Source organism: Diuraphis noxia, unplaced genomic scaffold, assembly GCF_037042655.1.
Source record: "Diuraphis noxia isolate RWA-SAM2 unplaced genomic scaffold, SU_Dnox_SAM2 contig0002, whole genome shotgun sequence".
In the NCBI taxonomy this organism is placed as follows: Eukaryota; Metazoa; Arthropoda; class Insecta; order Hemiptera; family Aphididae; genus Diuraphis; species Diuraphis noxia.
In genome coordinates, this window is record NW_028301712.1 from 10,738,396 (window position 1) to 10,755,881 (window position 17,486).

Here is a 17,486-nt window from a genome sequence, read left to right on the forward strand (position 1 = left end):
AAGAAAATTTTTTATGAATTTCTAGCTTAAAATAATTTGTGAATTTTCGTGATTTTTACGTATTTTGTCAAAATTCAAACTTTGAATGCTTATAAAAAAAAATTGTGACTATGAATTTATTTTATTTTTCAACTGCAATTGTAACAATATGTTAAGAGCCTTGTATTAAATTTTCAAGCTTTTTTGCCTAACAAATAAATTTTTACCGATATTAATTTAAAAAAAACTAATAATGATCGAAAATTTCAAATGCCTATGAATAGACCAACTTAAGTCGAAATGTTTTGAAAATTGTAAGGTGGATAGAATATACTTATATAAATATTCGGTGAAAATTTCATGTATCTATGGTCATTCGATTTAAAGTTACATCAAAAACCAAAATCGATTTTGTCGAAAAATGAGTGTGCGTAAAATTTCCCGTTTTCCCTTAATTTTTAGTTTGTTTTTCTCGATTATTTAGAAAAGTATTAAGAATTTTTCACTTTTAACCCCCAAGTACCAACTAGATTCACTTTCTAATCGAAAGAGGTATACTAAAGTCAAAAATCGAAGCATTTTTACTGTCCCAAAACGTGATGACAGACACACAAAAAAAAAAACGCACACATCATGGTAAAATCAATACATTCATCGCTCCGCTCAGAATCTAAAATGATGTTTATTAAGAATTAAAAACTATTAGAAAACCAGTGGTTTGTTATTTATCCCTATGTCTGGTGGTAAAAGATAAATTTTAATGATTTTAATTAAAAAAATATTGTATATTTATAATAAAATTAGTTTTATGAGAAGTTCGTGTTACATAATCGTAGGTTAAATCGTATCGTATTCAATGCATTTTAATGATACTGCTCTGCAGTTGTATTTACCCTTCGCATAAACATATGGTAGTATCCGCACTGATATGTACATTTAAACTGTTAAATGTTCTAGATTAATCGATTTTTACATATTATATTATACACGAGCGCCTATTGATTTTTTGATTATTATTTTTTTATTATTATTATTATTAATAAATAATAAAATGTATATGCATTTAATGTAGCTATATACGCACTTTAATACTGACATGAGAAACGATAAATAAAAAGGTCCGCCTATTGTATCGATAAAATATATTGTATAATTTAAGCATATAGTGTATATTTCATAATATATTCGGATATATAGCCTATACTTGCATGTATAGCTGTATGCTATGTATAATAAAATGAAAATAATAAGAGAATATTCTATACTACAATAGTAGTACTACAATGCTATAAGACGTTTCGTAGTAACATTTATAACTATAGTTAAACATAGATTTGTTGTTATTTATTAGTATCGTTATTTAGACTATTTAAAATTAATAATTACTATGATTATCATCTGCAGTGAATAGCTGGAGGGAGGTAATTACATTAATTAGAAAAATTTAAATAACGCTGAAAATATGATTGAAGAAGGAATTAATGGGAAGAAAATGTTTTATTGCTGGGAAGAAAAAAATTTGTTTAACTTTGAAATGGACGTCTAAAGAGTTGAAAATGGTATCTTACCATATTGGTCAACTAAGTTGACAATTTTGGTTGATCGAAGAGAAGATGGAGGATATCACAATTCATGTAGGAGTTGTTATTGAGGGTGCATAAAGAAGAATTCATTTAACGAAAGTTTAAAGGAATGAGAACAAAAGTAAGATGTGGTCATTTCGGGATGGAAAGAAGGAGAATTTTCTTAGAGATATTAATTAGAATAGTTGCCTTTATTGCTTGTACAATTGTACTTATATGGTTTTATTTCTCAGACTATTCAAATATTATATAGAATAAATATCATTAGCAATAATACATATATAGATACAAATCATGCTGCACAATAAGAAATATAACAATATTATAAAATATGAAGTATACATTGAAATGAATAATAATATATAACGATAATGGATTTTTCTCGAAATAATACCCACCTACTATATAAGCTGTAACGGTGAATACAAGGCAATGAGGCGTCGTCCCGTAATCGAAACAAAAGGATTTGTATCATTACAGCGGAATATTCTATTGTGGTTAAAAAAAAGATATTATACCACCTTTATATGCATTAACATTATATATATATACATTACACAGCCATAAAGGTATGCACTGTACACTATACAATATAATATGTATACTCATGTCTTGCATTACCTATATATTTATATAACAATATATGTAGAATTCGTTCAAAGGAAATAATAAAAGTGTGCGAATCGAGTGTATGTGCGTTTTAATGGTATAGGTAAGCATCAAGCAAAACGCGCATATACGCATTAATAAGGCTTGTCGGATTAAATTATAATCACGATACAGCTAGTATAAATGATTAACGCAAAGAGTATAACACCGTTGAGTAATGCTTAATGAGTAGTTTACACTAGTTTTAAGATAATTTTTATCTAAATCATCTTTAACATGAGGAACGCATAAAAAAGCAAATACTCTAATGAAAAGCATGTCAACACTCGACGGTTGCGATAACTAGGGCATAATCGCACAGAATACGGCAGTTCAATACTTGACATGGCGCATATAGCTTCGTTCGTAATTGCAACGTATAATAAAGAAAAACTATCGAAATGTCTATAATAGTTACTTCATATATTATATTATTATGTAGGTACCTATATCTATTACCTACTATTCGATTACAGCGATCAAATGGCTACTTAATTATATAGACACTAGACAGTGGTGTATATAACTATGTTTTTTTAATATTCTTTTTTTTATTAACAAATTAACAAAATATAACAGAATTTTATAAATGTTAAAATTATATTTAATATTACACACTAGTGTGCTTGAATATTATATTATTATTAGTTAAGTACCTATAGTATATTATTTTACATAATGCGTGTTATATGAATACAGTTTTGTCGACATGAAAGGAATATGTAGTATATAAACTATGGAGTAGAAAGATTAAATTATATTAACATGAAATATAAAAGATTAATGGTATAAACTATAAAGCTATATGCATACATTTTATAAAGACCCATTGTATATAATATATTTTATCTCTCGGGAGTCGGGAATGTGAATTATATTTTTAAGTCTGTTATTGACAATATACATTAGTATCAATTAACAGGAAAAGTTAGGAAGAGCTACAATTTTAATGACATTAACTATTAACAAGGTGTTGTTCATTGTATTTTGTAGAGGGAGTAAGACATAAAATTACGAACAGTCGAGTTGGTAATATTTTCATTTTCAAAACGACACTAGTTTTTTAGTAACAATGACAAATATATTAATTAATTCTCACACTTATAGAAATCCTTGGTTTTGTATTTTATTGAATTTTTCACTATTATATTCGCAATTCGCTATTGACGAAGTTATTATTTTATAATTAAACCATCGATTCTTATTGAATCTAGTATAGTATTTAGTATTGTGCAAGATCCGATAAGAGCGTAGTATTATAATTTATAAATATGTACTTACAGGTTTCTAAAATTTAAAATTATTGAAATTCTTACACATTATATAAAATTAAAATAAAGTGCTAGTAATGCAAATATTTTTATAGTAATTGTCAATTGAATTATTAAACACATTACTAACGAGATTACTGAATGTTGAAATTATCATTTTATCAATATGATATTAATATATTATAATTATATATTTTAATTTATTGAATTAATCGGTGGAGAGTCAAAGAATTTTCAAGAGAGGGGGGTGTTTTTAACTAATAAGTAATAAATATTTAAATAAACTGTCAGAGGATATAACCCTTAACCTCTCCCCATTCTCCTCAGGCACTTTACTAGCATTGATATTGTACATATGTCAGATAGTTTTCGTTAATTTTAAGAGGAAACAAATCAATACGTGATATACAGACTGCATACAGTTATATAAGTACAAATAATAATAGTTTTCCAAATTTTGAATTTTTGTAAATTATATTTAGTATTTTAGAATATACTTTTTTATGTATAAATAGTTATGTAGTTAAGTAGTTTTATAAAAATGTAGGTAGTGATTTATTTATAAAAGAGTTTTTTCCGAAAAGAGAAATATATTATTTTTTTCTCTAAAAGCATACTATCTTTATTTTTTGATAATGGCATTGAAAACTTCATGTATAGTAGTTAAATACTTTTGTCATCATAATAATGTGGTCGCAGTAAAAAATAAATTAAAGGTTGCTTTTAATATTTAATAAATGGTATGTACAATACCTAAAGATAAGTTTATAATATACCCGCGTAGTAGCTTTTGAAAAATTACTCTCATCGTGAAAAATAACTTTGGTGTTCTGACATTAAATAACGTTTCAAATAAATATGTATAATGAATGTTTAGGTATAGGTAATTTATGTCAAGACATTTTTGAGATCGGTGACCACAACTTGACATGCAATCAGGCCACGTTAAAATCATTTTTATACGAAACGTCGACGTCGTTATTTATTGTTATTTTCAATTTGACTGCATAAATACATAAAATGTCTAATAAATAGGTACCAAATTTTATATTTCATTTTAAATTTATAAGTATCAAAATGCACGATAAATTAATGACTGGTTCTAACCTATAATAAAGCACTATATTAACATAATATATTTAACTACGATTTTTCATATTTTTTGTAATATAGGTTAAATTAGGTAGCTACTGTATTCAGTGTTCAAAATATGATATCTCGACGAAGTTTTCAGAAGAAAATATTCCATACATGGCTTGTACACACACGAAAAATGTACTTAGAGAGTAGAGACGTCCACCGTAGTAAAAAAACATTACTTTTTTTTTCATTGAAGTACATTTTTCTGTGTCAATGAATTACAGAAATTGACATATATAGCCTTTGAACGCATATATCGTAAGTATAAAAAGACATAGACATATAGTCATATAGATAGAGTATAATTTACATTATAGCCTATAGTACGCTATTGTCGTACAAAGCGCGGCGCATCTCTGATAACTTTAGGGTTCGCCGTAAGTTTTAAGTGTAATATAATAAGTAAGTTACCTATATTCGGTATAAAATATACATGGTAATAATAACACTGTAATAACACGTGTCTGTAATACGTAACTTATGTAGGGGTACCCACAGAATATAGATTTCGTGATTCGAAATAATTGAAAGTTGGAAAACATCATCGCTTTTAACAGAAAATTTAGTCATAAATTTCGGGTCATTTTGGTACCTATATATATAAATGCATATATTTGTAAGTTTCAGGGTTTAAAGTTTTATATTTATTAGGGGGATGCAGCCGGTCTAGTCTTTATAAAAAGACAAATGAGTTTGCAAAGCACTCTAAATTTAAACATTTTCGATATTATTTATTAAATATAGGCTGCATAACATTATATTATATTACCTATATTATTTTAATATTCATATTTAATATTTACATGATGATGGTATCTAACCTATATATATAATATATCACCATGCAATATATTTTAAGGACATTAATCATGAAGGTAATAATTGATTTAATGTGCATAATGCTCATATTTTAATATTGATTATTAATATCTGCTTTATGGCTGTAAATAAATAGGTAATAAATTATGTATAAAATTCAAATATACGAATTAAAAATTATGCAAAATTCATGTGGGGTAGCTATATTATACAGCATGTATAAAGGAATATTTGTGAGACTACACCGTACAAATAGCCACGATAGTATAAATATATATATAACATTATAACGTACTCAGTATACCTGCTAGCACGTTTAGGGGTTGCTATATATACATAATATATGTATATAACACGCTCTCTGTATATATCAGTTTTAAACCAACAACCCCAACCACGAATCACTGATCCCAAACGGTTTAGTAAATTACATGAAAAACCACGAAGGGCTTTTCCTACCCTCTTACTGATATATTATTACATTTATAAATAGAAACTAATTTTAGTAACCCCCCTCCCCCCATTAGAGTTCGTCTCTTGCTGCACCACTGTAGTATAACGCATAACGCGCGTTACCTGCAGTTGCTGGTGAGCTGGCGATGTGTTACATTACTATAATATAATTATTAAATTGTTATGTCTGACTCACTTGTACTCGTCGGGATCGAGGCCTAGATGTCCAAAAAAGTTCTCCAACTGATTTGGATCGTATTCGTGTCGATCGTCGGTCTTAGCCACCGCTACCGGCAACAGACTCAGCAAATTGGGTGCCCTGTGACCAACGTCCGACTTGCTGCGCAGTATCGGTCGACCGCGAAACTCGTCGGTCGCCGTCGGCAATTGATGTCGACGTAATGGAACAGCAGGCGGCGATGGTTGGTGTCCACCGATTGCAGTCGTTGCCGCTGCTCCAACTGTCTGTAGACGCTGGCGGCCATGCGACACGGTAGACTTGACGGGCGATGCGGACGAACGCGGTGATACATCACCGCCTTCGTCGTCATTTTCTTCTTCGATCGAACTTCCGGTCCCTCCATGTGCCTTTAAAAAAATATATATATATTATGTTATGTTATGACTTTTAATCTTACCTATATATATATATATATATTGTACGTTATGCGTAACATATTATTATATATGTACGCATATATGCATACGCGTACAACTTGTTTTTAATGCAATATATTATAATATACTCGTATATTATCTATTAATACGTGTGTATTTTATTTTCGTTCAAAAAACCGTACACGACCACTATTATATGAATATTACGATATAGATACACAGCAGATATATATTGTAAGATCTATAAACATCTTGCGTGTGTATAGGTTTTATTTTTATGTAAAATGCGCGTATAATATATCGAGCAAATCATGGTATTAAAACAAAGAACGTCATACATCGCATAATGTATATAATATGTTTATAAATAATAATAGATAGATTAGTTTTGATTTTTCCCAAATATTTTTCTTTTTATTACGTTTTACGATTTCGTATACGTTGTAGGTATAATAATACATCGATGTGTCTGTTAAGATATGTGTATATAGTATGCTAACTATATCTATGAATATAGATAGGTAGATAGATACGGATCGCTATGTGATGCTTATTATTTTTATTATTCTTAAATTACAACGCGTAGCTTATATAACTATTATTTTTAAAACTATATTTAATTGCAAATATCAAAGTACATCAAGTTGCTTTCACAGGAAAATATAGCTTGAAATGCTTGAATATTTAATACTGCAGCATTGTAAAATATACTACGTAATAAGACGTATTTACTTGAATACATATTTAAAAATAATAATAATAAGTATTCCGTTAATATATTATGAAAAAAAAAAAAACAATTATTTAAATTCGTTACGGTGTTTGGATTTTAATCAAATTCTAGCGAATGATTTTATTTTGTTTGTACAACCTTAAAACCTTAAAACTACCTAAAATAATTTAGTAAAAACATTCAAATATAGTATCCAAATATTTACATGTGTAATACGTATACCATTTATTGTATCTCTAAGACTATTTTCATAACCAACAGCCAACAGGTATATAATTTATTCCTCGGTAGGTTGGTATGTAATAAGATGTTAAATATGTTAAGATAAAAAATTAATTTAAATATCATGCATTACCCAATAATACATAAAAAAATGAAGAGTTCTTTTTAATTATATTTAGTTGTATGTACTTATTTAAAGTTTTGATAGGCAGACCCCGGGTTACCCGGTAAAATGTTTTTCCACTACTCCGCTTGTCTATCTAAACTTTAAATACTTATAACTCAGAAACTACTAGCCCCAAATTCGATTTATATGTATCAAAATACTTAGAAAAATATTCTGCTTTGGAATATGAAATTAAAACTCTATGTTGTCGTTCAAAAATATAATTTTTTAATAAAAACGTTGGTTTTTTAACAACTTGAAACCATGTAAAAAAATATTTTGAAAAAAGTCAATACTTTTTGAAATAATGAGTGTCTTATGATAAATCAATCACTCTGTATTTATATTTTATGATTGAAAGTAATAACTGTATTTAAAACGCACTCTACTATGTTAAAAAAACGAGTCTATATGAAACTATTTTGAATATTTATAGGCAGTTTCAAAATAATTTCTTTATAAATAATAAATGCATAATATATATATTAGTGATTTTTAAAGCCATCGCATAATTATTCTAAAATTAAATAAATGCCAACATTTGTACTTATAATTTAATAAGCTATGGACTGGTATTCAAATACTTTTGATGAATTTGAACGGTGAACCAGTGACGTTTATACTGCCATTCAATTGTTACTTATACATTGTATAATTTTTATTTTTTATTTTAGATGAACATTTTCTCAGTTTCGCATACACACGTTTTAAAGTGCTCTGACTTCAATGAAATCATCAGAGCAGCAGATGCGAAACATGCGTCAAAGTTTTTTTTTATAAGAACAAATTTGAATGGGATAATAAAAAAAAAAAAATAGAAACAAACTAAACCAGTAATGTGACATAATCTTAGCGTTCCTAGTATAACGACGGATAATAATCACGGCTGTGTGTGAATGAAATATATAGTTAGAAAAGTATAATGTGAATGTATATTATATAGGTATATTAAATACGTTGTAAAGAAGTGGATAAAAATGTCTTACCGACTGTTGCCATCTGGCATCCGTTTTGTAACTGGTTAGGCTCAATGAATCCGGGAAAGAGGTTACGTTAGCGACTGCGTCCGTTTCGTCTTGTCTGGACTTGTTTCCAAATCTGAAGGAAAAGAAAATTATAGTTGGTAAGAAATGACCAATGTTTATAAAAAATACGTAAACATGAGTTATTTATTTTAAGTTGTTGGTATAATTAAAGGTATTATTTAAATACAATTTATAAAAGTAAACTATACCTATACTCTATTCACCGAGAGAACACGAGTCACCCCTACTGGTTCCCCTACGCAATATCTCACCATAAGAGAACCGGTTTCGATTGCAGGGTTAGGATGCGCAGAATCGACGTGTTCTCTCGTTGAACGGTTGAACACATTATAAACAGAGTGCATCACGAAGTTCTGGTATATATACGATATGAACATATGTATCATATGTCAGAACTTCGTGATACACCCTTTATATGTTATGGTTTATACAATAAAACAATAATAAAAAAAATTGAATAGATTGTAGAATAATATTTATTGTTTAATTTTTAATTGTAAATAGTAATAAATATAACCTCTTGTGAGCCGCTCCCTTAAAGATTAAGTTTGCCTCTAGTGCATAGGAACATAATCGGATATACCTATCAAGTTATTAACCAAACCTAACCTTCGAATATCCTCGATATTTATTGACTTGAACCTCGACAAATATATTAATTTATAACTATTATCGATTCACGCAGACCGATATAGGTTGGATGTATATGGTTAAGCTTTGATGAAAATTTAGACAGGAACGTTCAGGAGCATACAATTCGGGAGGGGCATATGCCATTAATGTATGTTCTACAATCTACACTGTAAACCTTTTTTGGCACAATATAAAAAAAGGTTGGCCACCCCTGTTATACAGAATTATTGTTGAGTCGGATTTACCCTTGCGGAGATGGTATACTGGAGTAGGTTTCAAATATGTCATCCTCGCCATCATCGTCATCATCGTCTCCAGCAGCCACAGATCCCGAAGATGCGGAACGACGGCAACGGCGGATTGGACCAGCTGCCACCGCCGGCGTTGCCACATCCGTAATCAATTCCGTAGCTACTGTCGCGACATCCGTGAGATCCGGAAGTGATTTATGGCAAGCGGCTGACGGTCCGCAACAACATTGATGATGCTGTTGCTGCTGTTGGCCGTGCGACACTGATCGACGGTACTGTACGGGTGGAGGAACGATGACATCGTCGAGGAACACCTGTTCACATTAAAATGCATGATGTATTGTCTTCGATTATTATTGACTTTTAAGTTTGCCATTAAAACATGTTTAATATCAATAATTCTTTTCAATATTGATATGATATACGTGCGTATATTATAAAGCAATAATAACAAATAATAGGTATAGGTAACGATTTAATCATGTAGCGAAAATAAAGGGTTTTAAGAGTTTAGGAATTTTTTTACTACATATTAATTAAAAAAATTTTGAGGTTTTGAACAATTTTTTAAAATTTGAATTTTAAATACTTATACAAAAATCATGATTATGAAACTTTAATTTTTATTAATTGCTATTAAAAAAACTTATAAGGAACCTTATTGTATCCAACGAATCTTAATTACGAATTTTTATTGATATTTATAGAATAAAAAATAAAAGAAAATATTATTCAAAACGAATTAAAATATTTTGGAAATTGTGTCATTTATGGAAAATGATAAAATTAACGATTGATGAAAATTCAAGTTCTTACTATTATTAGTTTTTGAATATCAACAAAATAAGAAAAACGTTTTATGATAATTTGTTGATTTACAGGTGAATATCGATGGATATTGTCTATACTATGTTTAATATGATTAATTTTCCGGTAACCTTTTTTTTTATTAAACGTTGGAAAATATAAGGATAATCTTGTTTGATATTTTCAAAGATAAGTTATAAACAGAACGACATTTATGAATTTCTAACTCGAAATAATTTGCTAATTTTTATGATTTTGATAAATTTTGTCAAATATCTTCAGACGTTTATAAAAAAATATTGAAGATCTACGCTCAACTTTTTTTAATATTCATTTTCAAGTTTACTAACAAAACAGGAAATTTCTAATCGACAATTATTTTAAAACAACTAATAAACTTGTAATTTTTTTATACCTATAATTAGCTAAAAAAGAATCGCAATATTATGAAAATGTTGTTGTGCATAGAAATTGCTAAAATAAACATTCGTTTTCACTGAACATAATATTTGAATATTTGATGTTATATTTTTATGTTTACACTAAAAAACAAAATTTTTTAGATAACTAGTTGCTATACTAAGATAATATTTTGGAAAATCGAAGCATTTTCACTGACATCAAATGAAATGAGACACAAAAATACACATATCATTGCAAAATCAATACATTAAACGTTCTTCTCAGAATCTTAAAAATGTTATCCAATTTCCATTGATTTCTCTTGAATTAATCCTACGGCAAGGTATCAGAGTTATCATTTATAGTGTAAGTATAGGTGGATACTGAATTGAATCAGACAATGTTTGTCCTCCTAATAATCTTGCAGTATTTGCCCACACAAGGAATTTTAAAATTATATGTTTGAGTTCGAGTGTTTTTGGATTTTTACCCTCCCCCCATCCTCGCTCTACACCAGTGCTGCTATGTTAATTCAATAGAAATCATTGAGCATATTTTAGTAGTTATAGTTCCCCCTGAACAGATATAATATACCAGTTTATTATACATATAAATGGTGACCATAAAGTATCAGTCGATATTTTGTAAAAAACAATATTTGTATACCTATATTATCTAATATAATACAGGTACTTTAACAAATCTGCTACAGTGTTGATCGTAAGTTTAACCGTGGTTAAGCCTGGGATTGACCGTCAATCGGACTTTGACCGCAACCTACACTCATTATCCCATATATATATATATATATATATATATATATATTATATTATGCTACCTACAACCTAGCACTTGTTATGCGGTGTGAAAACGAAATAAATCGGTCGAGGTGCGGCAACGCGCAGATGTCATTATTTTGTGCTCCATTGTTTGATATAATTTTTTTTATCGCGAGAATCAATTGTTTTGACTTTTCATGCAATATTTTTTTTCTGCTTATAAATATTCAGACGTTCAGATAAAATGGAATAGGTCGTCCGGCATTGTAAACAGTAAAATTACTCGGCTTTAAAAAAAATATATATATACCAAGGAATATCAGTATTAGATTCTAAACGAAGTGATGAATGTATTGACTATTGATTTTACAATGATGTGTGTTTTTTTTTGGTGTGTGTCTGTGTACAGCATAACTAGTCGAAATAATGCTTTGATTTCAAACTTTGGGGGTGGTTTCCGATGTAAAAGTGAAGATCCTTGGTGCATCATAGAGGTCAAAGTAAACATTTTCCAACAGTTTTCAAAAAAATCGAGAAAACCAAAAAAATAATGACAGAAAAACGGAAATTTTTACGCAAAACCAGTTTTCGACCAAACCGATATTTTTATATGGTTGTAATTCAAAAACTAATCGCTGTAAATACTTGAAATTTTCACCAAATGTTAATGTTAGTGATATATATATACAGTTTAATTTTCAAAAATTTTCGACTTTTTTTGAGTTATTTATAGACCACTGAAATTTTCGATTTTTTTGAGAATTTTTTTTGAAGTGTCGGTAAAAAAATGTTGGACAACCAAAAAAACATGAAAATTTAATACAAGGTTCCTTATGAGTTGTTCTAATTGTAGCTAACAAAAATTAAAAATCATTTGTCACAATTTTTTTTTATAAGCGTTTATAGTTCAAATTTTTACGAAATCTGTCGAAAACGCGAATATTTGCAAGTAATTTTGAAGTTGAAAAATCATAAAATTTTTTGCGTTTATAACTAAGGATTAAAAATACAACACTAAGTTTTCCATAAGTCTTCCTTCAAATAGCTATAGAGAAAACTTGAAGCTTCTTTATAGGAACAATTTTAAGTGCGTTTGAATTTTAAATTTTTTCGAAATAGCGTTCCGATAACGATTTATCCTGAAACGATTTTAAATATTTGTTATTATTCAAAAAGTATAAGTCGTAGATACTTGAAAATTTTATCAGTTATTTAGATTGGCATTTTCTTTACATGATTTAATTTTCAAAATATTTTGATTTTTTATGAGATATTTATAGACGACTGAAATTTTCAATTTGTCTGAAAATTTTTTTTTGAAGGGTCGATAAAATTTTTTTGGCCCTATCAAAATACTTGAAAATTTAATACAAGGCTCTTAACATATTATTACAATAGCAGTTTAAAAATAAAAGAAATTCATAGTTACAATTTTTTTTATAAGCATTCAAAGTTTGAATTTTGACAAAATACGTAAAAATCACAAAAATTCACAAATTATTTTAAGCTAGAAATCAATAAAAAATTTTATTTTTTAAACTAAGATTTAAAAATTTAATATAAGATTCCTTACAAGTTTTTCAATTTTTATGACAAAAAAAGGTCCACCGGAAATGCAAATTAAATTTTTATAAGCATTTGAATTTCAAATATTGACAAAATTCGTTAAAACCATGAATATTTGCGAATTATTTTGTAGACCAAAATTCATAATATTGTTTGTATTTTTATCTAAGGTTATAAAATTCAACCCTAAGTTTTTCATAAGTTTTGCTTCAAATAGCTATAGAGAAAATTTGAAGCGTCATTATAGGAAAAATGTTTTGAGCGTTTGAGTTTTAAATTTTTATGAAAACGCGTAATGATAACGATTTATCCTCAAACCAGGTATATGTAAAGCTATGATAATATAAGGTATTATGAATTATGATAACTAGATGATAACTACACTAATTGATAAACCATGCCTTATGCAAAATGCATCTTAATTGAAAAATCAAATATTTGCGTCAAAATAGAATATATGACGATATTTAAATATAATATATTCTAGACTGACAAATCATCTTCGTTCAGAATCGTTTTTCGTATATAATGATACCTATCATTGCATTCAAATTTAATCCCATCCATTACAGTAACCTACTGTACAGCAGGGCGACATCCACGACTTACCCGCTTTTTTTAAAAATAAATTCTAGATATATAATGTTATATACTTACAACCAAAAATTAAAAATTAATACAGTTTTACCGTACGAAATTTAACAGAAATAAAATTGTTGATTAAAAATTCAAATCAAATAATAAATAGATGAATTATTATTGCTATACATATATATTATATTGTAATTGTTTGGATTCCGTTCACATTTAGCAAACCAGTAAAAAATGGTAGAAAGATAACTATAATATTGTACGATGATAAGCTGTTAATGATTTCATACATTTAATAAATTAAATAAATATATCAAATATTATATTTCTGTATGCTCACCGAAGTTGCTTCGAATAAGTTTTCTTTAGAATCAGTATTCAATAGACGTCTGAGATCGTTTTGCAGTTGTTGTGAATCCGCTGTGGACTTTCTCTGACATCCAGCCACCAGTCGAGGACTTTTAGGTGGCGGTAGACAAGTAAAACTTCCACTCGACCAATTACAGCAATTCCCTACGCAGACGTTTCTAATAAGTAATAAGTCACTAATGGATTTATTCCTTTTGATTCGACCGTAAATTTAATTTTATAAATTAAATCAAGTTATAAAATTTCACGACAAATTGAAATATATGTCAAGCAAACAAGTAATATTTTATGTAACTTTCATAAACATGATTTAAGTTTTGAACTCAACTTATACTTTCAACTTAATACATTTTCTCAAGAAAATCATTTTTAAATAAAAACTACATAAATAGAAACCATTTAATTTTTAATTTTTACATAATACATTTATATATATGAAAGTTTTCATATGAGAGGCGTAACGTATATATTTTTACCTATTATAATATACATTATTGGTAAATATTATTTATTTTATGTAATTGGAAATGTTACAAGTATAAATTTGATCGATTTTTATACCACTCAATAATTGGAAAACATTGTAACGACGTACCTTTATAGTTATAACAACCGGAAGCTATGTCATGCGATGATGAGCCCTTGTCGGAAGAACCGCTGCTTCGGAGACTCCGCCTGAGCTCTTGTTTCCTGTCAAGCACTGTTTCCGATTTGACGTAAAGCGATTTCGTTTCTTGCAATAGTTCCACGGCGCTCTTTCGTTTTGCTGAAACCAAAAATTCAAAACTAAAATCTCTGTCAGGAATATAAAAACTACTTATAGTATAAATCTATTTCCGCTAATAATATATTAGGTATATGTACCGTTATTTGATACAGATAGTGCGACACACTATACATAGGGTAACATATTTAGTACCTATTATAGAAGTGTTATATAATATTATGTGCTACAGATATACAGTTTTTCGGATCACTGCTCATTGAGTGGCCATACTTCACACATTATATGCATAATGTTTACATGAACTACACTGCAGTGTTTTGACTTCCTTCCTGTTTTATGTTTTGTATAAATTTTTTCATATTGTACATAATATGACCATAGGTAATTGTATAATATATAATTATCCTAGTGTTTCCATATTCGGTGTTGCAGCGCACGAGCCATATATCGATTTCCTATGTCAACGACACGTACAAGGCGGACATCGCATTATTGTTACACGAGTGCAAGTTAGATAGACCGTGAACTCAACGTATTTTGGACCACCCGACTGGAAAGCAAAACCTAATGTGAGTGCTTAATTTTGAGCACTTCCTCTCTAAATAACAAACGGGGCAGCTGATACGGAAGCTATAATATATGCGTATTTATATGTATATGTATTTAAATGATTTTTTTCAAATTTCCTGAAGCATCGGCCATCAGTGAAAGTGATATCGTTTATTGAACCGTTAGAAATTGAATAAACCACATTTTGTGGTTTATCGTATCTATATAGTGGAAACGCCAAGATTGAATTTCGCTGAGAAATGCTTCGTCGTTCATTAACAGTAGAACAGATAAATGTATTATATTGGAACTATAATATATCCGTCATCGCTATCAAAATAGGATACTGTTATCAGATTTTCTTGACAAAATGTGTGAATAAGTCGTTTATATATCTACATTCTGCGAGATCTGTTTTATATTATACATAATATGTCACATTTTACATACATATCGCGTTCTGATCCGTTCCATAAAATAGAACTATAATTTTTACGCATCGCAACAAGTTTTTAAAAATAGAGACAAGTAATAGCCATACGAAAAAATTAACTTAAAAAAAATCAAAAATGACCACAGGAAAAACAATTACGCCTCGAAAAATATTACCTACAACCCGTTAAATTATTGGACTTGGAATTTTTTTTATCAATAAGAGTTTTAAAGTAAGTGTATGGATAACAGTAGATCATTATGTAAGCGTGTGTTTGAAGGTTATCGAACAATTATTTTACTATCTAATCATAATAATAACATTATTTCACCCATATTTCTTAAGCCAGAAAATGAGTCGTTGGCATTTAAGAGTTTTATATTTTCACAAACAGTATAAGTGTATAGGTACTTAAGAGTATAATATACAAATATTTACTTGGGAACAGGCAATAATCAAAATATAACGACTATACTATATACATGCCATTTCATTAATAGTTATTTATTATTATTGAACAAATGGGTTTTTGTTATCTGATACCTGTGACCTATCTATAACTTTTTCTCACCCTTCGGTTAAATGCTGTTAAGTAATTATTATTATACACCGTACCTATACATATATTATTACTATAAGGTAATACCGATAACCAGAAGCACACATTATATACAGAACTTCAAATTATTATTTATTAGGTCCCAAAATGTATATAATACGAATTATAATTCGTTAGGGAAATAGATAATTTCATTTTTGTTCCCTCTGTTATTAATTATAATGATAATTTCGACACAAATTTGGATCTACACAATGGTACACCATACACCCATTAGACTTGTGGATTATTACGCATTTCTTGCATGTATAGTTTAGTATAATTTATATACTTTTACTCGACGTGTGTATTAGTGAATATACCTACCCAAATGATCAATAGTGCAATCCGTTCGGTTAACGATGATGGTTAAGAGAAGAAATGGATGGATGATGGAGAGATGAGGGACGAGGAACGTAGATTTTAAAAAAAACGTGAGTTCGTAATCGACAGAGATACAATAACAATTAAAATAATATAATGTACATAATTATATGGGTATTATAATTATTATGCACATACAGTTACGTATAATACGTATACTAACATAATGTAAGTATAATAATATAATAATATATTTTAATTCTCACCCGTGCATTGTGGCCGATACGACGACGCCTGTCCTTTGTCCGTCCGGAGAATGGCGTTCGTGACGTTTAGCGTTTTTAAAGGTTGTCCGGGTTGCTGGCGTACGTAACTGCTGCAAGCTGACGACAACGTGGCCATGTCACTGGCTCGGACGGAATGCCGGACGCATCGCCGCCGGACTTGTGACCTGGAACAATGCACACACGACGATGTAATAATAATAATATAACCAAAAACGAACGTGTTAATTCCGGATCGAAAAAGAGAACGCACCCTCCTGCGTGCCATGTCATAATAACGTAATGTAATAATATAATGTATAATGCGATGGCGGTAGACATAGCATATACACATTAACGTCGCTCTCGTATACGCGGGAGGTTGAATATTATGTATTATTATTATTATTATTATACGAATGTATACATAATATATAGGAACGGACGATTATTAGATGGACAGTAAACGACGAGGTTCACGTTGTATATACATAACATTATGATATGGATGTATGA

At 29.0% G+C, this 17,486-nt stretch overlaps 1 protein-coding gene across 2 annotated transcripts in view; it reads right to left on the reverse strand.

Annotated features, from left to right (window-relative positions):
- Window positions 1-17,486, reverse strand: part of LOC107173503 (uncharacterized) — a 55,770-nt gene that overhangs the window by 9,456 nt on the left and 28,828 nt on the right. For both annotated transcript variants that reach the window (XM_089220471.1, XM_015524065.2), the window contains 6 exons: window positions 16,974-17,158; window positions 14,672-14,842; window positions 14,048-14,220; window positions 9,557-9,876; window positions 8,619-8,730; window positions 6,090-6,481 (listed from right to left, as the gene is read on the reverse strand). In XM_089220471.1, coding sequence (XP_089076597.1) covers window positions 6,090-6,481; window positions 8,619-8,730; window positions 9,557-9,876; window positions 14,048-14,220; window positions 14,672-14,842; window positions 16,974-17,109 — 1,304 coding nt within the window. In that variant the 5' untranslated portion in view covers window positions 17,110-17,158. The remainder of the gene's footprint in view (window positions 1-6,089; window positions 6,482-8,618; window positions 8,731-9,556; window positions 9,877-14,047; window positions 14,221-14,671; window positions 14,843-16,973; window positions 17,159-17,486) is intronic.